General features: G+C 41.3%; 1 protein-coding gene across 2 annotated transcripts in view; it reads right to left on the bottom strand.

Annotated features, from left to right (window-relative positions):
- WDR88 (WD repeat domain 88) overlaps positions 1-24,105 on the bottom strand; it is a 30,365-nt gene that overhangs the window by 5,192 nt on the left and 1,068 nt on the right. Inside the window, exons 2-8 of one of the 2 annotated variants that reach the window (XM_039503438.1) lie at positions 22,753-22,863; positions 18,952-19,040; positions 12,156-12,219; positions 11,482-11,620; positions 6,829-6,958; positions 3,697-3,881; positions 874-956 (exon numbers count right to left, since the gene is read on the bottom strand). In XM_039503438.1, coding sequence (XP_039359372.1) covers positions 874-956; positions 3,697-3,881; positions 6,829-6,958; positions 11,482-11,620; positions 12,156-12,219; positions 18,952-19,040; positions 22,753-22,863 — 801 coding nt within the window. The remainder of the gene's footprint in view (positions 1-873; positions 957-3,696; positions 3,882-6,828; positions 6,959-11,481; positions 11,621-12,155; positions 12,220-18,951; positions 19,041-22,752; positions 22,864-24,105) is intronic. The other variant, XM_039503439.1, reaches the window with a different exon arrangement.

Raw genomic sequence — 24,105 nt, 5'->3', positions numbered from 1 at the left:
CACAGTTAACATCTGGTCATTTCAAGTCAATAATCAAATTTTAATGGTACATTTTGGAGGGCCTTTGAAAATTTGTACCTAAACTTACTAGCTCCCATGTACCATAATGTAATTCCTCCACAGATGTACCACCTTGTTGCCTCAGGTATGAGGCAGTCGTACTGTGTGGAGTGAATGAGGAACAAGGGCTAACACTGAGTGATGAGGATAAAGTAACTATCACACAGCTGGGAGCTGACTCATTTACTAAGCACCATCTACCCCGAATACTGAATAAGAGAGTGGTTAAGCATGCACCTCTAACTAAAGATGTATTATAATACATATGAATGGGGAGCAGAGTTAAAGTTGAATGGACAACCTTAACTTCAGCATTTCCTGACTTTTGAGTGCATCTCCTTTGTGATCTTAACATTTTTTTTAATGTAGACGATTATATTATATAGATACATACATACATACAAAAGGGTATAGCATTTTTTAATTTATACACACACTGACCAGTCTCTTACTGGGGGAAAGTCATGATCTTCCAAGGTAAATATGCTGTTCTACACAATGCAGTTACTAACATAGCTGATGCAGTAAGATAGAAATCTAGTAGTATGTTAATAACACACCTGACAAAGAAAATAGTCGGTAATTATAAAAGAATAAATTGTCTCCAGGAAAATAAAGTCACATACAGTACATGACAGATTCTTGTCTATGTCTATGAGTGTTAGGGTGCGGGGAAGAGAGAGAAAAAGACACACGTCAGTTAATGTATTTGTCATCATCGGATCGATGGACTACCAAGATACACAATACTCATACTAGCTGTACATTTGTATAGCTTCTCACTAAACTAGTGAGCAAATAGGAATTTAGTACCTTTAACGCTAGCTTTTTATATCCTGCTCCTGCATCCCACAGAGCTATAGTTTTGTCATATGCTCCAGACACTAGAAGAGATGCTAAAATACAAAATTAGATGCCATATTATTTCTCTGGATTTTTTCATACAGACTAACAGAATAAGCCCCATCCAGACTTGAGTCAGACTGTTAACAGAATTTAAATAATGCACTGGTATTTGTTATGCTCTAGTAAGGTATGAAGGAAGGCTGAAAGAATTGGGTTTGTTTAGTTTGGAAAAGAGAAGACTGAGAGGGGACATGATAGCAGTTTTCAGGTATCTAAAAGGGTGTCATAAGGAGGAGGGAGAAAACCTGTTCACCTTAGCCTCTAAGGATAGAACAAGAAGCAATGGGCTTAAACTGCAGCAAGGGAGGTTTACGTTGGACATTAGGAAAAAGTTCCTAACTGTCAGGGTGGTTAAACACTGGAATAAATTGCCTAGGGAGGTTGTGGAATCTCCATCTCTGGAGATATTTAAGATTAGGTTAGATAAATGTCTATCAGGGATGGTCCAGACAGTATTTGGTCCTGCCATGAGGGCAGGGGACTGGACTCGATGAGCTCTCGAGGTCCCTTCCAGTTCTAGAATCTATGAATCTATAAGGTAATGAAAGTCCCTGGATTTTTTAAATGAGTATAAACATAGGCATAAAATTCAGTTATCAAAAATACAACGGAGCTTACAAAGTAAAAGAAAATGCTGATGACATGAAATTTGATGAGACATTTTATTTTAAAAGAGTTAAAATAGCAAAAACTTATTTTTAAAATTACTAAGCTTTGGCTAGCAAAACAACTACATTTATTCATTACTATAGCTTTTCTTTTACTGGTAAGTTTAGTACTTGCTGCAGTTGAGAACCAGTGGCTAAATTACACTTCATTCACTAGGACAGAGGTGGGCAAACTATGACAGACTGCAATCCCTGTGGTGCCGCGGGCCCTGCGCTGCTCCAGGAAGCGTCCAGCACCACATCCCTGCAACCCCTAGGGGAGGGGGGGGCAGAGGGCTTTGCTCACTGCCCTTGCCTGCGGGTACCACCCCCAAAGCTCCCATTGGCTGGGAACAGGGAACCGCGGCCAATGGGAGCTTCAAGGAAGATACCCACATGCAAGGGCACCACGCAGAGCCCTCTGGCCCCCCTCCCCAAGGGCCGCAGGGATATGGTGCCGGGAGCAGCGCAGGGCCAGGCCAGACAGGCAGGGAGCCTGCCCTGGCCCCGGTGTGCGCCGCTGCCACCCCAGAGCCGCTCCAGGTAAGCAGCACTGGGCTGGAGCCTGCACCCCGAACTCCTCCTGCACCCCAACCCCCTCCCACACTCCGTACCCCTTCCTGCACCACTGCCCTGAGCCTCCTCCTGCACTGTGCACCCCCTTCTGCACCCAACTCCCTTTCCCGAGCCCCCGCATACACCCCGCACCCCACATCTGCCCCAACCCCTTGCCCCAAATCCCTTTCTGCACACTGCACTCCCTCTTGCACCCCAACCCCCTGCCCCAGCCCTACATTCATGGCCCTGCAAGCAATTTCCCCACCCAGATGTGGCCCTCGGGCCAAAAAGTTTGCCCACGGCTGCATTAGGAGCTTCTCCAAAACCTTTCCTGAGGTAAATCTATTTCCTTAACTCCAAAGTAGAGCATATTCTTCTAACATGGGGCAGAGATAGTGGGAAAATGTCAAGAAAACTTTCTTGTAATGTTCTCCCTATCAGATTAGCTTTGAACAGAATGAACCACAATAAAGATTTTTGAACTAGAGGTGATACTTCCAAACACCAATATTTAGAGGTCTATCTGCAAGTTAGCTACTATCCCTATGAATGCTACTGCCAAACTACTTGGTACTACCACCTTCAACGTTTTCATTCCCAGAATTTTTTCCCCCCAAAGTGTGTAGTTTAGGATTGAAGTCACTGAACCGAGAAGACTGGGTTTAGATGGGATCACAAGGTGAAGAGGGGTCAGTACTTTAAAAGGCCATGTTTGTTATGGGTATAAAGATGGGAAGTTCTGAGAGCCAATGAAGGCATAAAGATTTGTAGTAGCCAAGCACAGCAAAGAAGCTAGATGCCATTTCAATATAACAAGTTGATGGTGTTTTCATTAACTTTGCAATAGCAATATCACAGGCAAATTAACATCTAAGCTTCAGCTTCAGAGATTATTTAGTCCAGGACACAGTTATTACCTGGGATACAAAAGTATTAAAATATCAACCATTTTATACAGAGGAGTCATAGTGCTCTTCTACTGTATCTCACAAAATATCACAAAGATGTTTTTTTGAAATATCACATTATTGGAAAATGTTAATTGAATCATGCAGAAACTTTACTCCTGGAGGTACTGACTAAAGATACAGTGACATCCTCTCTCTCATTCAATATACTTAACAATAATAATATATATCCTTATACTGTATATAGTGCTTTATATTTTCAGAGTGCCCTACAACCATTAACTAATACCAGGTGAGTAATAGCAAGCGTTCAGTCCATGAGGTGGCTCAGTAGTTTGTTTCTACTATATTCTCTCAATCATGATCTTTTTACAGAAAATCTTTAATTATATCAATTAAGCAGCATTTCAGATGTCTGAGTAAAGCAAAATACAGACCATCAGTTTCAATTTACTTACATTATGTGTGTAGCCATTTAATCAGAATGAAAAACCATTTAATTTTGGAATTGAGAAATAAATTAGTCATATGGTTGGCATGTGACCCCTCTGACTTATCTGAAATGTCCTACATGTATATACTTAAAGATGTGTATAATGGTATTTAACATAACTCACCATCTTTGCTAAAAACACAGGAACTAACAGAACCTTCATGACCTTGGTTTAAGCAAATAGGTCCATGATAACGAAACTCCCCTGTTTTTATATCCCATATTTTTAAGGTTTTGTCCCAAGATGCTGTGCACAAGTAATGACCATCTATGGTAAAGCAGCAGTCTGAGATGACATTGGTGTGTGCCCTGAAATACAAATGAAAATGACTGCACCAGGATACTGTGATTTTCAAAGCTATTAGAATGCTGTAAGGGCTTGATCTTGCAAGGTCTGAGCACTCTGGCCCCATCTAGTGAAGCACTTAAGCGCATTCTTAGCTTTTATCATCTGAGTAGTTCTGTAAAAGTCACTGGGACTGCTCATTTGCCAAAGGTTAAGCATGTGATTAAGTGCTTTTCTGGATGTGGTCAGAGTGTTTAACATCTCACAGGATTGAGTACTAACCGAGTTTTAAGTACAGCTTATCACCTGCATCTTGTCACCCACAGGGTAACAAAAAATCCTCTGATTACTACACTACACACAAGTTTAATTAAAAGCCAACATTGAAGGGTGAGCTATGGATGCCTTCAAATAAACAGTATCCATCTCCCTCTATATATGTCATGAAACTATATAGTGATTTGAATTCTAGAATGAACTCTAATTTTGAGAACAGGGGGTGGACTTCAAGAAAGAAATCTCAAAGTTCCAGAACCTGAAAGGACTTTAGCAATTCCTGCAATCCGCAATGGGGAAGGGATTACAAGCATCTCTGCAGGAAACAATGCTATATCCATTGCAATTTAAAAGAAGGATTAGTAAAATGTTCCAGCTCTGTGTCTCCCATTCTAAGTAAATTCCTAATCCTTTTAAGGGTAACTTTAATAGTACTTTTTTATACAATTTATGATTAATGCTTTTATGATTTAAAACCAGAAGCACTGAATTTGTTTAACGACATTGTTAATGTTTTTCAGTAGCTCATCTGATACCTTCATTTGTTGCATACTCCCTTCTTACACAGACAATAGCATTCTATCTTTATATAAGGATTTTCATGTATTATTGACTTCAGTGGGAGTTGTGGGGGCTTCTCTCAGGATCAGGATACATGCACATACACCAATAAAATGCAGCAACACACTCAATAACAGAAAGGTGGCCTGGATATCAGGGAAATCCCTAATATTAAGAATAGTGCTATAGGAACTTCACAGTCACTATGATCAGAATGGATGTCAGGTGTTATGTTCTCATCTGAAATGCCTCCAGCCAGTGCACAGAAGTCAATCTATTCACCTCAGAATGATGAAGGGACAGTTTGAACCTCTCAAGATTTGACCTTTTGGTTCCACCTGAGTTTCAGATTCATAAGCCATCAACTCTAGATTGTGAATTACCAGCTGTGAGTTTTCTCTCCAGATAAGTTTACTCTGATTCCACACTCAGATCAAGACCTATCCTTCTCCAAAAATATATCCTGTACTATGTATATGTTCCATTTTGCAGTCCTTTTTGAGACCTGTATCATGCTAAATAGTGTTTCATCTTCTTCACATTTGTTAATGTTATTATCTAGTGTTGCTAGTCCTGAGAAACATCAGCAACTAGCTTCCAGTTCAACAGCACATTCCCCATGCTATTGTTCTAGAAACTATGATGATTAGCTTTAGTTAATGCTTACAGATGGACAGATGCAGCTCATCTATCATTCACATCAAGAAGCTTGTATATAGCATATTATTTAACCTTTCCATGTGTAAGTGAACTATTCTCCCCTTACTAAAACTCAGTGGGGGTGTTTTGGTTGGCTAGCTCCCAGTACCAAAAGAAAGGGGAAGGATCGATGGGAAATCAGGACAGTCCCCAGGAACAATGGGGAGAGGCCAATGCTCCAGGTCGGCGTGACTGACAGGACGGGGAGGCTAATCAGGGAGTCAAGAGGCCAGGGGGGTCCGTCCTCCTGGTGAACTGGAATTGCCTGGGTCGACAGCGTGGGACCGAGCTAAGGAGAATGCAGGAGCCCAAGCTGAGCTGGGCAGCAGAGCTGTGCCAGATCCAAAGGGGCCAGAAAAGCAGCCCAGGAAGCAGGCCAGTGCTGGGAGCAGAGTCACAGAAGCAGCCCAAAGAGCAGACCTATGCTGGGAGCAGAGCTGCAGTAACCAGAGGCAAGGGGGCCAGAAAAGCAGCCCAGAGAGCTGGAGGCAGAGCAGCAGCAGCAGTGCTGAGGCAGAGTGGAGCTGGGGCTGGAGCAGTCTGCAGCCGGGTGCAGTGAGCAGCTGGCGAGAGCAAGGGGGACCCTGGGCAGCAGGCCCAGTGCAGGGAGACACCCCCAGCCAAGAGGCCTTGCAGGTCAGACTTGAAGGGGGATCATAACCCTGACAGGGTGGGGGCTACGCTGGGAAGAAGGGTCCTGCCACCTAGATCCTGAGAGCGTGGCCACTGCCAAAGCAAGCGTCTGACCTGCAGCATCCCTACAGCACAACCAGGGGCTCAGAAGGGGCCTGGGACTTGTGAGGAGCAGACTGAATTTCCCTTACATTCCAGAGAGTGCTGGTTGTGATGTCCCCATGCCACAGAGCAGCGTTATATGTTTTCCTTGGGCCTTTCCCATTTTTTCCTTATTTTTAAAAATTGATTGCTGTTTAATAAATTGTATTTGCTTTGAACTGTATGTAATGATCAGTGGGTCAGGGAAGCGTCCAGTGCAGAGAGAGCACCTCGGAGTGGGGACACCCTAGCCCCTGCCCTAAGTGACCACAACAAGGTTAGGGGTTGAGCCCCCCAGGAATCCTGGGCCTAGTCTTGTTGGGGTTACGAGGACTCTGCCACACAGGAGAGTGGAAGGGGAGCCCTTGAGGTCAGGCAGGCCTCTGGTAAAGGAAGTGGGAGCGAGGACTCAGATCCTTTCGCTAGCCCATTTCAATGGGGTAGTGTATAAACCAGGACAGTTCCCCATAATAGCGGGATCATTCCCCACTTACACATGTATTTAGATGGTATGTTAGTCAGCCTTTCCATGAGTATTATGCTATTTGGTTACATAATTACTGTTCATTTTCCCAGTATAAGTTGTAACACAAATTTCACTGATACTTTTTAAAAGTACATATAAATCTTGCCTACTATAGATATACTATTTTTTCTTACTCATCAATTGTGATAGTGGTAGATTGTGCTATAATATCCCAAAGCTTGATGGTCTTATCAGATGATACTGAAGAGACTCTCTCGTTATCAGGGTCAAAACAACATCTTGTGATTGTGCTTCTGTGATGACCTATAATAAAAACCAAAACAAGAATATTACCTACCTTGTAATTCTGCTTCCTTGAAGATGCTATTTTCAGGATTCTCACGTATGGGTCTCAGCTCTGTAGTTCAAGAAAGGCAGAACTCCTTAAATTCTTGATGGTTTTTTTCCCCACCGAGGGCAGTGAGTAGGAGCACAATCCCCCTTTCCTCCCCAACTGGTGTCATATAAAACACCTGAACTAACTTACTGCCCTTCAAACCATCCAGTCCTGATTAAGTAGAAAATGAAGGAAAAAAACAAACAAAAATTAGCCAATAACAAAACAAAATGTTTGAAAATGTAAGCTGGCAAAAGGTCGGACAATAAAATATCAAAGTAAGAAAAAATTCCCTTCTGAACTCTGAGAGGAGGTAAGTAGGTTGAGTGAATAAGAATATCATATAAAATGATACCCTCAGAGAAGCAGGTCAGTATTCCCCCTTCTCTAATGATATCTTCTAGCCAAGATTTTAATTTGTGGAGAGTAAGCAGCTCTAGGAATACCCCAAAAGAACAACCTCAACAGGCAACAAGAACAAGTCCAATAACAATAATGTGAACAAGCAATTAAACCTTGGGCATGAAACAACAGTGGAGGTGGTGCCTTGGATTCCCTACCTTTTACCACTAACCTTTTGTCTTAAAAACCATCAGACCTTGGGGAGATAGTTCCTCCTATTTTACACTAGGAGCTGGAGTCCAAGAGTGAGAATCCTGCACAAACATCATATTTTAAAAATACATTATTTCATGACATGTACTCCAAACTGATTTTAATTGGTAATTTATAACAATTCTTTTAAATATCCTAGAAAGAATGTCATGTCAAAATAGTCACTGATGACTTCAGCTAACTCACTCTAAGCCATTCTGGCTAACTGCCTGTGAAAGAAGTGAATTAGATTATATGCAGACAATCCAAATTTGCAACCCCTGGCAGGTCATGAAGTTGATATGCTAGTTCTTTAGAGGAGGGCACAACTCTTTGCTCCTTAAGTGCTGATTTTTGGCTAATATGAGGAATAGTGTAGGCAGCAGCTATCCTATTCTCCAATCAGGGAAAAGGGTGTTGTGATGCTGTCACTACATGAGAGAAGGATTAAGAGCCTATATCTAAGACAAAAGGAAATTTTGAAGTAAAAAGGTAAGCAATAATCTTGCAGACATCTGATTTAATTTGACGACATGCATTCCTCACGGATCTGGAGGGATAATTATACTAGACTGAAATATCATACAATAGAATGATTCATTAAGCAGTCTGTGATAAACGTACAGCTCAGGGTAGCATAAAATCCCTTCTTTACCTGTAAGGTTAAAAAGCTCAAATAACCTGGTTGGCACCTGACCAAAAGGACCAATAAGAGAAGAAGATCCTTTCAAATCTGTGTGGGGAGGTTTTGTTTGTGCTCTCTTTGTGTGCTCTCTCTCGGGACAGAGAGAGGGACCAGGCAGGGAAAAAACCTCTCCTAAAACCCTACCTGAAATGAGCATCTAAGATTACAATAATCGTAAGTAAAGCAAGGAAATGCGTTAGATTATCTTTCATTTTAGCTTGTGAATTTTCCCTATGCTACGAGGGAGTTTTATTCCTGTTTTTTGTAACTGTAAAATTAAGTCCAGAGGGGAGTCCTCTGTGTTTTAAATCTTTTATTACCCTGCAAAGTTACCTTCCATCCTGATTTTGCAGGTGTGATTCCTTTACTTTTTTCTTTATAATAAAGTTCTTCTTTTAAGAACCTGATTGATTTTTAGTGTCATAAAAACCAGGAATTTGGTCTGTGCTCACTTTGTTAACCTATCAGTTGGTATATTATTCTCAAGCCTCCCCAGGAAGGGGTGTGAAGGGGCTTGGAGGGATATTTTGGGGAAACAGGAACTCCAAGTGGTCCCTTTCCTGAATCTTTGTCTAACTCATTTAGTGGTGGCAGCAATACTGTCCAAGGACAAGGAAGAATTTGTGCCTTGGGGAAGTTTTTAACCTAAACTGGTAGAAATAAGCTTAGGGGTCTTTCATGCAGGTTCCCACATCTGTACCCCAGAGTTCAGAGTGGAGAGGGAACCCTGATACAGTCCTATGAAACTGTAGACTAGCAAATATAAATCTTATATTTACTATCAACATATTACCAATGTGAAATGCTATTATGAAAATATTGACTCCTCATTGTATTTGTTATATTAGTTGTCAGCTATTCTGAAATGAGAACGTGTAAACATGACACACAGTAAAACTTCATGACACATAGTAAAACAATTATCTTTGTAAATACTTCCTATCAACAAATAAACATCTATAGATGTTGAAATCATATTCAATCAATAGATTAAAGTCATATTAATCTAAACATTAATTTGCAATAGTCTCAACTATGGGATTAGAATTTGCATGAAAAGTAATAAATTGGAAAAAGTTAAAGGACATTTGAAGTACATGGTACAACTCAAAATCCAGTATATCATATGTGGGATTTTTTTTAGCCACTGTATCATCCAGTTTGTATACAAAACAAGCTCATGGAAGGGTCTTTTTTATAACAACACAAAAGTCCCCAACACACAGTTCAGTTGAAAGGATACAATAAACTCCAGCAAAAGCAACAGAGTGCATTGGAAAAGTTATGGGATACATTAAGTTTTCCTCAGTTATGGATAAATCTCAGCCATATTGTCTTTTGATCAATAACTTTATTAAAACATATCCTTATACTGTGCTTTAAATTAAAATTTAAAATTCAAAGGAGTAGTAGCTTTGTAGATTTTTCTTTTTTTGCTAATGAATCTAAAAATAAGCCACTAGCTCACCATTCCATTGATTTTTAAGCCTTCAGGCCCTAATCTAGCAAAGTACATGATTAAATTTTAAGCATGTAAGTAGCTCCATGAAAGTCAATGTAAACCAACTCTGATCTGACAGTGTCCCTTTAAAGAATAATGGAGCTGTTGTCCATCTTGAAACTACATTCAGCTGTAGTGTATGTCTGACTTTTAAGAACAAGCAGTTTCAGCAAAGCACTTAAATACATGTTTATATTTTAATTTATGAGATTGCTCATGTGTTTAGGGTTTGATTCTGCAACATGTTGAGTGAGCATCTTCAACTCCCAAAGGCTTCAATGGGAGTTGAAGGTGCTCTGCATATCCAAGAATCAAGTCCTTAAACATGTACTGATGTGCTTTTCTGGACTGCAGTCTCAGCACTGAAATTGCTTTCAAAGGGGAATTGTGCTTAAAAATCAAAACCACTGTCAGGCTAATTTTGGTCCACAACATAGTTTTTATAAAAACAAGTTCTTACAATGTCTAAGACAAATAAAAGATTTTCCATGAACTTTTTAAAAACAAACACAAAGTCACGGAAATATTCTTTTAAATCAAATAAACATGCCCTTGCAGTGTTTGCATCCCAAATATGTGTTACTGTGCCAATTTATGAAAACCAGAAACTGACTATAAACCAAAGTGATATTAAATCGTTGATTTTTTACAGGCCAAAGAGATGAAATTTAAAAAAAAAAGAAAAATTGAATAAATTGTGAAAAGTAAATTAGATTGTTAAAAACTGTAACAATCTGAAGTGATATTTGTAACAAATAATTGTAGTTAGTTTAGTTTGACAAGACAATACGTTTATGTACATATGGAGAGAAAATACACAAGCCTTCTTGGTTACTGCAAAGCAACCACTGGAATTCAGTCTTACATGTTTATCTATGCACAATGTTATCATTGATCTATCTCTTATCCCATCTTCCTCCAGTTCCTGATGCTTTTATGATAGCATAGTAGTTATCTCAGAGGTTTTGGGAAGAAAACAAAAGGAAATATTAACTCATGTCACTGGACTTGGGATACAACTTACCCAGAATGCACAGAGCCCATCCAAACCCTTTTACACCACTTAAAGAGCGCATAAGGCTTGTGCAGACCCAGGGGATTACATGGGCCTTATGTAATGCAGGAAGCTTAACCAGTTCTAGTGAACTGGGATAAATTCCATCATCAGTGCACCTCAAATTCAGCACTCACACCAGACAACACCAATCTACTGATCCTGAAAAAATCTAGAATTAAAAATCCTCTGAGGAGTCTATTACAGAAAACAAACTCTTCAAAAGGAGAGGAAAAAGATGGGAGAAAAGGAAGGGTGATATGCAAAATGCTAACCAACACATCTGGTTAAGATTCTTGCACACACTCATTTGAATACACATTGACAAAGCTGAACAAAGTGTAACTGGACAAAAACATCCTATAGAAATAAAATCCTGATGTTCCATATTCACTGGCACGTGGAGGGCATGTCTGTGATATGTCTTCTTAAATTCTGCTTCCCCTCCTCACACATTGGTTTGTTTCCCAACCTCACAAAAGATTGTTTGAATCCAACAGGTCTTGAATTTAATATTAATCTAGTTTTTATGACTTTCTTTATGCAATCAAAAATTATCTCATCAGATGCAAGACTCAAGAACGGAACTAAACAATGTGAAGTTTTAAAGTCTTACCTTGGACATATGCCACCGTTGTGGCATTTACTGCATCAGTAACACATATAGCATTTTCCATGTCCAAGCCAGATACCACATATTTACCATCACATGAAATATTACATGAAGTTACAAGGCCTTCTTGGTCTACAGTCCACTGAAGAAGAAAATAAACTGTTTTGAAAGTCATGCTTTTTGGGATTAGTTATGACATAGTTTCTTACCAGTTCTTCTATAATCAGTAAACAGGCTCAGAAGGAATAGTTTTTGCTACTGTTTGATATTTTAAATGAACTCTAATAGATGTGTATTTACAGTATTTCAATTTTTTTAAACCTACTTAACATTTTGCATTAGCAGGAAATTTAAAATTAGATAGCACCGGCCAGCTGAGTCATAAAATTGGCCAGAAATATTAAATGAATTCAACATCAAGGTAGCCTTCTGGGGTAGGTAATCATTCTTATATTATTTTACAGATAAGGTAACTGATGCATATCAAGAAATTCATTTGCCCTAGGTCACACAGTTAATCGCTCTCACAGCTGAACCTACAGACTCTAACTAGATCACATTACTGCCCAACGTGAGAATTGCATTTTTTATTGTACCTCCAACTTAAAAATCTTTATGAATTTGATGTTACCAATTTCTGCTAAAAGCTAAACTCATTGAAAAAAATCAATACATACAAGCATTTTTCCTGTTTCCATATCCCAAGCCTTTACTGTTTTATCATATGATGATGTTATCACTCTAAAAATTAAGCATATTAACAAAAACAACAATCAACATTTCCATTAAAAGAACTCAGACTTAAAATGCTGTTAGTGTAGAAACAATACAAAGTTGTCTTTGTGGGGGGAAAAGCAAACACCTTCAGTTTTCTGTTAAATTATTTTGTTCTCCCTACTTCCCAACAATTTAAGATAAATATATTTAGTTTTTATATTTTTGCAAAAACTATTGCCAAAAAAAGGAGTTAGTTGGAAATTTTGAAATAGAAGTTGGAATTTTTTGCACTAGAAATTAACAAAAGAATGCCTTCTATGTAATTTGGAGTGCAGACAGCCTATTCATTTTCATTTCATCCTATTACAAGTTATTTAATTATCACTAACTTTAAAATGCATGTCAAGCAATTATGGTGGGTTTGCTGTTATGAATGTGAAGTATCTTCATTGCCAGTTATTTGCATTTTCAGGAGTTGATATTGCTGCATAACACCACTGACCTTGCTATGCACAAATACAAAGCCACATTACACAACAAAGCCATTTAATAACGTTTACTGGAAACTGACAGGTTTTCTTAAAACATTCCCACATATTTGAAATACATTTATTCTGAATGTTAAAGAACATGATAATTATTCTTTATTACCATAATGGCTTTTCACTTGTTCAGTTTTTGACCAATTTATTACAGTGTCACTGAATATCATTTTATACAAGTTCAACATGAAAATGGATTTTAAATATATTAAAAGAATAAAAGGAACCTAGATGGCAAGGAATTTCATACATTAATCTTCTGACAATTGACAATGTATTTTCTGCTCTTCAATAGACATCATCTAATACATAAAGGCCATATCTAGTTTATGTATCAATGCTATTTTTGACTGGAAACAAACTATGAAACTCTGCTTGTCTGTTTAGCAATCTTCAAAAACTCAGGCAACAGCAAAAGGCACCATTAGCATATTTAAAGTGTGGTGACCAAAGTTTTTTCACTACTTAAATTTTTTTTTTGTCAATCTTCCAACTTGATTGGAATTGATCTAGACTATGCTCCACTGATAGCAAAACCAGGAATAATACCCTGAGAGACATTGCTTGACCTACACATTCAACTGTTTGTGTATTCCACAGCTCTTGTAGTGATTAATGTCCATGGCAGGACCTTAGATAAGATGCATCTCCTGACAAAATTATAACAGTTGACTGCAGAGATATAGAATGCTGATAAACAATACAGACAAGACAGAACTTTTTTGAATATATAAATTCCAGTGTCAGAAGAAACCCATGATCATAGGCTAGTTTACAAATTATTATTAATTTATACAATGACAAACATTTACATATCTCTAAATACATAGATCTTACAGTCTAATCTAGAAAAGTTGTGTGTCCTGAAGAGCTTGCTCTAACACTCACTGAAGTCAAATGAAAGGTTCCCATTCCTTAATGTGCATTGCATCAGGTTCTAAAATAGAAAGTTTTAAGAAGTGTAGGACAAGTTGTTGATGAGAATAAGATCAGAAGAATTCCTGGAAGAAGTGAGTTTTAAGGATCTGAAAGTAGAGAAGGAGCTTTGTAGACATGAGACTGTTCCAAGTGTAGGGCTAGCATGAATGAAGGCGCAAAAAAGAGGGAGGAAAAGAAAGAGATGCAGAGGATAAAGAAAATAGAGAACAAGGGGGAATGAGAAGACATAACAGCAGGGGCTAGTTTATGTTGGACCTTTAAGGTAAGGAAAAGAAGTTTGAATTCACTATAATAAAAGATAGGAAGTCAATGAAGAGACTCAAGGAGGGGATGATACAACTGGAACAGGAGGCGGCAAGATGAGTTCATCCACTTTGGCCTGGTCTACACTAGGCGTTTAAACCGGTTTTAGGAGCGTAAAACCGATTTAACGCCACAACCGTCCACACTAGAAGGCACCTTATATCGATTTTAATGGCTCTTTAAACCGGTTTCTGTACTCCTCCCTAACGAGAGGAGTAACGCTAGTATCGGTATTACCATATCGGATTAGGGTTAGTGTGGCCGCTGATCGACGGTATTGGCCTCCGGGCGGTATCCCACAGTTCACCAGTGACCGCTCTGGACAGCATTCTGAACTCGGATGCACTGGCCAGGTAGACAGGAAAAGCCCCGCGAACTTTTGAAATTCATTTCCTGCTTCCCCAGCGTGGAGATCTCATCAGCACAGGTGACCACGCACAGCTCATCAGCACAGTTAACAATGCAGTCTCCTGAGAATCGTAAAAGAGCCCCAGCATGGACTGCACGGGAGGTACTGGATCTGATCGCTATCTGGGGAGAGGATTCAGTGCTAACAGAACTGCGTTCCAAAAGACGAAATGAAAAAGTATTTGAAAGAATTTCTAAGGCTATGACGGATAAAGGCCACAGCAGGGACTCAGTGCAGTGCAGAGTGAAAGTTAAGGAGCTCAGACAAGCCTACCAGAAAACCAAAGAAGCAAACGGAAGGTCCGGGGCAGGTCGAAAAACATGCCGCTTCTATGCTGAGCTGCATGCAATTTTAGGGGGCTGCGCCACAAGTACCCCACCCCTGATCGTGGATTCCGAGGTGGGGGTTGTAATCTCTGCCATGGCTGAGGATTATGCAGACAGGGAAGATGAAGATGAGGAGGAAGACCTAGCAGAGAGCACACAGCACTCCATGAGCCCCAGCAGCCAGGAGCTTTTTATCACCCTGACGGAATTACCGTCCTCCCAGCCCTCACAAGCCACTATCCCAGACAATGACGCCATGGAAGGGAGCTCTGGTGAGTGTACCTTTGCAAATAGCAAACATTGTTTTTTAAGCAAGCCTTTTTTAATGATTGATTTGCCCTGAGGACTTGGGATGCATTCGCAGACAGTATAGTTACTTAGAAAAGTTTGTTAACATGTCCGGGGATTGAGAGGAAATCCTCCAGGGAAATCTCGATGAAGCGCTCCTGTAGGTACTCCAGAAGCCTTTGCAGAAGGTTTCTGGGCAAGGCAGCCTTGTTCCGCCCACCATGGTAGGACACTTTACCACGCCATGCATGTAGCAAGTAATCAGGTATCATTGCGTGGCAAAGCATAGCAGCGTATGGTCCCGGTGACTGCTGGCATTCAAGAAGCATCCGCTCTTTATCTTGTTCTGTTATCCTCAGCAAAGTGATATCGTTCAGGATAACCTGGTTAAAAATCAGGAATTTAAGTAAGGGGGGTGGCCATTTTTCTACTGGGTTCGTGGACTGCAGCAGCTTAAAAAAAAAACTTTCCTGCACGTAGCAAAGCGGGGGGAGGGGAGGAGTGAAATGCCGATGATCTTTTCTGTGTTTGGTCACCGGCGATCTTCCCCAAGCTACCAGACACGCAGTGGGTGGGGGGGTGGGAAGGTTGTTGATTAGCAGGGAGCTAGCGTGGTATTAGCCATGCGTTGGGGGGGAGGGGTAAATCACTACAGAAGCCGAAAGAGAGTGGCTTACCATGGCCGCATGCAAGCTGAATTCTGATCCCTGGACCTGTGTCTGTGAGATCCGTAACTCCAGAGCTGCAAGCACTCACTATTAAGATGAAAAATGCGACCTTGTAGGGAAATCACATGTGCTAGGTGAATAGTGCTGTTCACTGTGAAAGAGTATAACCATTGTTCTGTAAAATGTATCTTTCTAAATATTTATCTCCCTCATGCAGCTGCAAATTTTCTAACATCCCTCCTCCATCCCAAAGGCTAGCATTGATAAGGCGGAGGAAAAAGAAGACGCGAGATGAGATGTTCTCGGATATTATAGAAGTTACACGCAATGAAAGAGCTCATCTGAATGAGTGGAAGGACGTGGTTTCAAATTACAGGAAAGAGGCCAGTGAACGTGAGGACAGGAGGGATGAACGTGAGGACAGGAGGGACAACCGAGATGAGAGGTGGCGGCAGGAAGACCGGCAGGAAAATCAGCGGTGGCGGCAGGAAGATCAGCGGTGGCGGGATGCAACTCTGGGGCTGCTGCGTGATCAAACTGACATGCTCCGGCGTCTTGTGGAGCTTCAGGAACAGCAGCAGGATCACAGAGTGCCGCTGCAGCCCCTGTATAACCACCCTCAACCCTCACCATGTTCCACATCCTCCTCACCCAGACGTGTAAGAACACGTGGGGGGAGGCTCCGTGCACCCGCCCACTCCACCCCCGTGGACAGCCCAACCAGAAGGATGTCGTTACTGTGAATTTTTTATTTTTATGGCCTTCTCCATCCCTCCTATCCTCCTCCCAAACCACACCCTTACTTCTCTCCCTCTTTTTATAATGAATCAATAAAGAATTCATGCTTTTTAAATGAGAGTGGCTTTATTTGCATAAGTAAGCTGTACTCGAAGGGGGAGGGGGAGTTGCTTACAGGGACTGAGTCAATCAAGGGGGTTGGGTGTTCATCAACAAACACAGCAGTCAAACTGTACCCTGGCCATTGATGAAGCTCGTTTTCAAAGCTTCTCTGATGCGCACCGCTTCCTGGTGTGCTCTTCTAATCTCCCTGGTGTCTGGCTGCGCGTAATCAGCGGCCAGGTGATTTGCCTCAGCCTCCCACCCCGCCATAAAGGTCTCCCCATTACTCTCACAGAGATTGTGGAGAATACAGCAAGCAGTAATAACATAGGGGACATTGGTTTGGCTGAGGTCTGAGCGAGTCAGTAATGTCCGCCAGCGCGCCTTTAAATGGCCAAATGCACATTCCACCACCATTCTGCACTTGCTCAGCCTGTAATTGAACAGATCCTGACCACTGTCCAGGCTGCCTGTGTATGGCTTCATGAGCCATGGCATCAAGGGGTAGGCTGGGTCCCCCAGGATAACGACAGGCATTTCAACATCCCCAACTGTTATTTTCTGGTCTGGGTAATTCCCTTGCTGCAGCCGTTTAAACAGAGTAGTGCTTCTGAAGACGCGAGGCCATGAACCCTCCTGGCCATCCCACGTGGATGTTTGTGAAACGTCCCTTGTGATCTACCAGTGCTTGCAGCACCATTGAAAAGTACCCCTTCCGGTTTACGTACTGGGTGCCCTGGCGCTGCGGTGCCAAGATAGGGATATGGGTTCGATCTATCGCCCCCCCCACAGTTAGGGAATCCCAGTGCAGCAAAGCCAGCCACTATGGCCTGCACGTTTCCCAGAGTCACAACCTTCGTAGCAGCAGCTTAGTGATTGCTTTGGCTACTTGCATCACAGCAGCCCCCACAGTAGATTTTCCAACTCCAAATTGATTCCCGACTGACCAGTAGCTGTCTGGCGTTGCAAGCTTCCACAGGGCTATCGCCACTCGCTTCTCTACTGTGAGGGCTGCTCTCATCTTGGTATTATGGCGTTTCAGGGCAGGGGCAAGCAAGTCACAAAGTTCCATGAAAGTGCCCTTACGCATGCGAACGGTGCGCAGCCACTGGGAATCTGCCCACATCTGCAACACAACGCGGTCCCACCAGTCAGTGCTTGTTTCCCGGGCCCAAAATCGGCGTTCAATGGATAGAATCTGCCCCATTACCATCAGGATCTCCAAAGCGCAGGGGCCCGCGGTTTGAGAGAATTCTGTGTCTACGTCCTCATCACTGTCATCGCCGCTGCCGTATCCGCCTCCTCCTCGCCTCGGATTGAAGGTCCTGGTTCACCATAGACTGCACGAGTGCGAGGTGTTTAAAACATTCACGATTGCGGTATGGAGCTGAGCAGGGTCCATGCTTGCTGTGCTATGGCGTCTGCACAGTTCACCAAGCAAAAAAAGGCGCGAAACGGTTGTCTGCTGCTCAGGGAGGGAGGGGTGAGGCTGTACCCAGAACCACCCGCGACAATGATTTTTGCCCCATCAGGCACTGGGATCTCAACCCGGAAATGCCAAGGGGCGGGGGAGGCTGCGGGAACTATGGGATAGCTACGGGATAGCTACCCACTATTGAAATCATTCTTGAACCAGCAATCTGACTGTCTGCTATCTACACAGGGGGTTAGGTCAGAATAACTACATCGCTCGAGGGTATGGACTTCTCAAACCCTTTAGTGACAGTTATACCGATACAGGTCTATAGCATAGACCTGGCCAAAGTTTCTCTCCTTCATTCTGTCAGAGGAGTTTGCCACAATGTGACAAACACAGTTTGGCTGCTAGTGAACTTCTGTAGGGTCTCATAATTTAGGAACCTTTTGTCCAATTCACATCAAATTTGGAAGAAAAATTCTACTTTGGCCTCAGATCTAACATACCAGTTTTGAGGTAATGCCTTTTTTGTGGATTTGAGAGAGGAAACTAATACTGAGCTTAGAATGAGTGGACTGGAACTTTAACTACGTAGTGTAATCATCATAGTCATTTCTGTAAATGCTATTGCTCTAAATATAACAACAGAATACTGTTCCAATAATTTTGTGTCTAATTTCAAACACATCTGTTTACACCAAAACAATCATTAATTTTACTGCATTATGGAAGTAATATTAAATAGTCAAAGATAAGCTAACTAGCATAACAGTTTTTCTATCTGTACTTGTTTAACTTCTGTACTTCAACGAGCTGATTTCAGTGTATTTAGAAAAAATTAATTCAATTTCCTCTCTAACAAACTATCTATATGGAAGCATCAGAGCAATACTCAGTTTATTTGTTCTGTGTTTCATTCTGTTTTTTTTTTCATTTGCTGTAAAAATGTAACACCTAGCAGTCAAATAGCACCACTTTCTCCTCTCTATTTATACTTACATATGAACTACAAATGAAAGGTCACCTTTTGTTATCAGGAGTCAAGCTGCACTCAGAAATGGGAGCGGTGTGTTCTTCTTCAAAGACTTGAACAGGAACACCTTTTTCAACATCCTTAAATAAATCCAAAGGAGCTTGATTAATGATTTTGAAAAGATAAAATACAACATATAAAAGATCTTAAATCAGTGAACTTGGTCTCAGTTGTAGCATCTGATCTGAGAATTAGAATGATTATTACCTTTATCCATGAAAAAAATGACCTTTCACCTGTTCCACAAATCAATCATCAATATTGGTGTCCTGAGACCTGACGTGGTCCTGAGACCACCACCTGACATGCTGACCAATATTGTCTCATTATGTCCTTTTACTCCACTGTCTGTTTGTATCCACCTGTTGTCTCTTTTCTTATATTTTGACTTTAAGCTCTCTGAGTCAGGGAACACTTTTTGTACAGGGCCTAACACAATGAGAGCCATGAATCACAAATTTCTTCCCAGAGGAAATTGACAAAACACAATTTGACTTTCCCTCTCTGCTTAGCTCACCTTCTCATCCCCTCATACAAATTTCTCCTCCTTCTCTCCCTCACAGACATTTCTAGTCTGCTCTCCTCCTCTAAATCCTCCATTGCCCCTGTGATGCCATCCCATCCCCTACTTTCCCTTGTGCACACTCTAATCCCCTCCCTTCTCTTCTCCACAACCTCTCACTCTCCTCTAGCTCTTTTTTCTTACTATGCAAGCATGCTTTAGTCTCTCCTATCTTAAAGAAACCACCTTTGATCCCACTTGCCTCTCTAACTACCACCCCATCTCCATTTAATCTCTAACCTCATTAAACACACTGTTACAGTCACTGTCTGGAGTGCCTCTCCTCCAATTTCACAAGGTCCTCTCTAGCCCTCACATCCAAGCTATACATATTCTTTTTGCATAACTTCTCTGAAATACGGCTTTTCCTATCCATCCACACAGCTAAAACATTTATCCAGGCTCTCAGACCATCTCATGTCTCTTTTATTATAACATTTTTTTCTCTGTCCTTGACAAATGCAATCTGGCCCTGCTCATATCCATTCAGAATTCTGCTGCAATCATCTTCCTAGCTTTATTGCATCAAACATAGTTACTTGTTTCACTTTCAAGGCCCTTCATGTCCTATCCCCACCCTACATATCTCTCATAGGGTGACCAGACAGCAAGTGTGAAAAATTGGGATGGGAGGTGTGTGTGTGGGGGGGGGGGGGTAATAGGCACCTATATTAAGACAAAGCCCCAAATATTGGGACTGTCCGTATAAAACCAGGACCTCAGGTCACCCTAATCTGCTCCAGGCCAATGGGAGCTGCTGGAAGCAGCAGCCAGTAAGTCCCTCAAACCACACCGCTTCCAGCAGCTCCCATTGGCCCGGAGCAGCAATCCGTGGCCAGTGGGAACCGCGATCAGCCAGACCTGCGGACGGGGCAGGTAAACACACCGGCCCAGCCCATCAGGGGCTTTCCCTACACAAGTGTCGACCGCTGTTTGGGAAACCCTGCACTAGGCAAATATCTAGATGAATTGATGTACCCACTGGAAGAATCTCTGCATACCTTCAGGGTACATGTGCCTCTGGTTGAGAACCACTGATTTAGACCATGTGTACTGTGCCTTATTAATTTGTGTTTTCCAAAGGATGTGTGCACTGCCAGTGAAATACTTGCTAGTCACAAGAGGAATTCAAAATACTTTCTTAGATACACATTTGATACCTACTCCTTCAAAAGAAACAAAGAGACTTCAAAGTGGAATTGACAGTTTCCCTAGCTCTTTGTTATCAAACCCGGTCTTTTATGAATCCTAACTGGCCCAGCTACTCCTACAGAAGAAGGAAATCAAAGTTGTCCTGACAAAGTGTAAGTTATCAGGATAAATGAACCATTGTCTCTCTTATTTGTTGCTTATAAGGAAGCCCTCAACATTCAGGTAGATTCTCTTAGCTCCTGGCAAAAAATAATATCTCAGGAAGCGCTGAATAAAAATTTTCTTACACAACTATGCCCAAGATAAGCAAGTCACATCAGACAGTACTAATCTTCCATACTTGAAGAAAAAATATTCAATACATTATATTCTCTTTTCAATGAAAAGGCTTTCATGTGTCCCCTCCATCTAGTTTACTTAAGGAAGATTCCACAATTACCTTATTATTTTCTTGTTTTGATTTAAATCTCTTGACATACAAGTTTGATACCATAGGTTTTCACTAAAAATAGAAGAATCTATACTTTACAAATTCCAATTCTATGATAGGATGAGGAGTGAGTATGTAGTTTTGATAATGTGATGGAATTATCAACATTAAATTGTGAACATCTTAACGATCCACTTGGTTGGACACATTTATTTACTGTCTTGCCTCCTACAAATATTTTCTTAAACATCATCATTGTAATCATGATTATTTGCTTTGAAACCTATCAAAAAGGGAGCGGCTCTTCAGTTGTTTCATGGGAGGAGCTAAGGATGGAACGAGTCCTGTCTCTTGGATACTATGGAAGTGCTGAACACTGTGGATGCCTGAGCTGACCCCAAGTTAAGCTTTGTTCTTCATCTGTTCCCAAACTTTCATTAGAAAATTTCTTAACGTGTCATAATGGAAGCTAAGCATGATATCTGGATAAAAGTGCAGCACTAAAGATCTCTTTATAGCACCATAGCCTCTCCACCTGTATTCACAACATTAAGGCATTACCATCCCTTAATACCAGCTTCAGTAGGAAGTGTTTGAATCAAGTTACAAAGCAGTTCATATATGCCAGGCATAATGAATTGTCAGCTGCTCATATGAATGTCAGGTATAGTACTTATCTAAGAATAAGGATCTGGGCCATCTTTTAGAACAGACAGAAATAAATAACCTTCACATCACATCAGCCAGGGTTCCTGTGTGCCTCAGTTCAGGTAACCCTGGTTGCTGTAACCAATCTGGTTGGAATTTTGTGGAAACCCTAGGTAACTTCATAAAACTGGCTAAGGGCATCAGAACAGATAGACTCGACTTCATTGCAAACAAAAGGCAACGCATGAAAAGTGTAAAAAACATTACGCCCTTGCTGATAGCTAAATCTAGTGCCTATAGTGCATAACCCTTGATTCCCACTATTCTCTAAGAAAGACTGTACACATCAAACAATGTGATGGTGAGCAAAATGAACCTCCGGATCAAAAGAAACCAAAAATTGTGTAACAAGCCATTGTTGTGAAGTATTTTATTCAAAGAGCTAGAGCGCTGATCCAGCAAAACTCTTAAGCTTAAGTCCACAGCTATTCAGCACTTTAAATGCATGTCAAAGTCCTACTGAAGTCAATAGGGTCTACATACATACTTAAGTTCTTTGTTGAGTCAGAGACTAGGTTCAGGCAATTAATGAGGAAAAAACATGACAATTAGGAAAAAAACTCATTAACACTATAAAAGCAGCACAAGATGACATTCCCACTGAAAAAAGTCAAAACGGAATGTTTTTTTTCCAGAAAGAGTTGACATATTATATAATATTGTAGTAGAGCTCTCCTTCACTAGTGTGTAAGAACATTCATCTCCAGGTGCTTACATGGAGCACTGCTGAATGTCAAAGAATATGTTAAAAGTATGGAATAGGAGCATTGCCACTGTAATTGTACCTGTGAAACAGTTCAGTTATTTTACAGACTGAATAAAAAGCTGTTTAGAAGGTCAATTTATGACTCACTCAACCGCCATACTTATATGACATTTCTTGCTTGGTTTAGACATTATTATGGCGTGACTATTGAATTGTTTTAGATTCATAACATACCCAGAGTTTCACTGTTCTGTCATAAGAGCAAGAAAGAATTTTTGTATCTTCAAAGCAGAAATGGCAGGAGCTCACAGTATCACAGTGCCCTCTCAAAATTTTAAAGTGGATCTGTAAATGAACAGAACAAAGATAAAGTACGTTTTATCTTATATAATAAATCCTTCTTGTTGACAAGTTAGTCCTCAAGAGATAGTCTGAAAGTAATAACCCGATTAAAATATTTTAGTTCCTGCTGTTTGAGAGCATTCACACTCATCTTTCTCTGTTATTAGATTGCAGTTGATTTGGCAGATCACAGCAATACTTTTTTTAAGCACCTGTTTGTACATGACAATGATCTTGCTCTTCTTTAAGTTTCAAAAAAATCTATTTTGATTCTTGAAGTACCTTGTGTATGCTGTATGACTGAAATATGACCATTTATATAATTAATATTGCCACTGTTAGACAACTGCAGGAAACATATAAAGTATGTCATGTAAGGTATCAATGGAAAAGTTATAATCTATCAAATATGATTATCCTGTTTGTTTGCAAGTATCATCTTTGCATCTAAAAGTATGAATATTGACTAGTATCAGAGGGGTAGCCGTGTTAGTCTGGATCTGTAAAAGCAACAAAGAATCCTGTGGCACCTTATAGACTAACAGACGTTCTGCAGCATGAGCTTTCGTGGGTGAATACCCACTTCTTCAGATGCAAGAATATTGACTGTATTTCAAATGTGTTGATGGCCTATTAAGGAACAGTTAACTCTTAATGAGCCACAGATGAAGCTTGTCCCCATCCCATGAGCCTTTCTGTGGACACTTTAGCCAGAACATGGGTAATAGCCATTCCTATGAGTCATCGAAGCACGCAAGGGCATGTGACCAATGGTGGATTAGCCACTGGGGCTCTGGTGCCCATGCCCAAGGGCCCCGGAGCCCCAGACGGTGGGAAAAGCCCCACTGCCCTGACCCTGCTCCCAGGAAGCAGCACCGGGGGAGGCAGTGGGGGAAACCCCCAGAGCCCACCAACCCCATCAGCAGCCAGGAGCAGGGGTGAGGAAAGTCCCAGCATCAGGACTTCTGCTGCAGCCCCAGGACTGGAGTTCTCAGAGAGCTTATCTGGTTTTGGGGCCACAGTGGTGGAAGAGCAGAATGGGGAGACCCTGAGTGGAATAGGGGTGGGGCCCTGGGGGAACGGGCAGAAAGGGATGGGCCCATGGGCAGGGTCACATGTGGAGGGGGGAGGAACAGGGACAGGACCACAAGTGGAAGGGGTGGGGAGGGGCCCCCCACTTGCTCTGGCCCAGGACCCCAGGAAACCTTAATCTGCCTCTGTATGTGATCCTGGACTCCATCTTGT

The sequence above is a fragment of the Mauremys reevesii genome, linkage group 16, assembly GCF_016161935.1.
Source record: "Mauremys reevesii isolate NIE-2019 linkage group 16, ASM1616193v1, whole genome shotgun sequence".
Classification (NCBI taxonomy): Eukaryota; Metazoa; Chordata; order Testudines; family Geoemydidae; genus Mauremys; species Mauremys reevesii.
The sequence above is the reverse complement of the archived record's forward strand: the minus strand, read 5'-3'. Positions and strand labels throughout refer to the sequence as shown.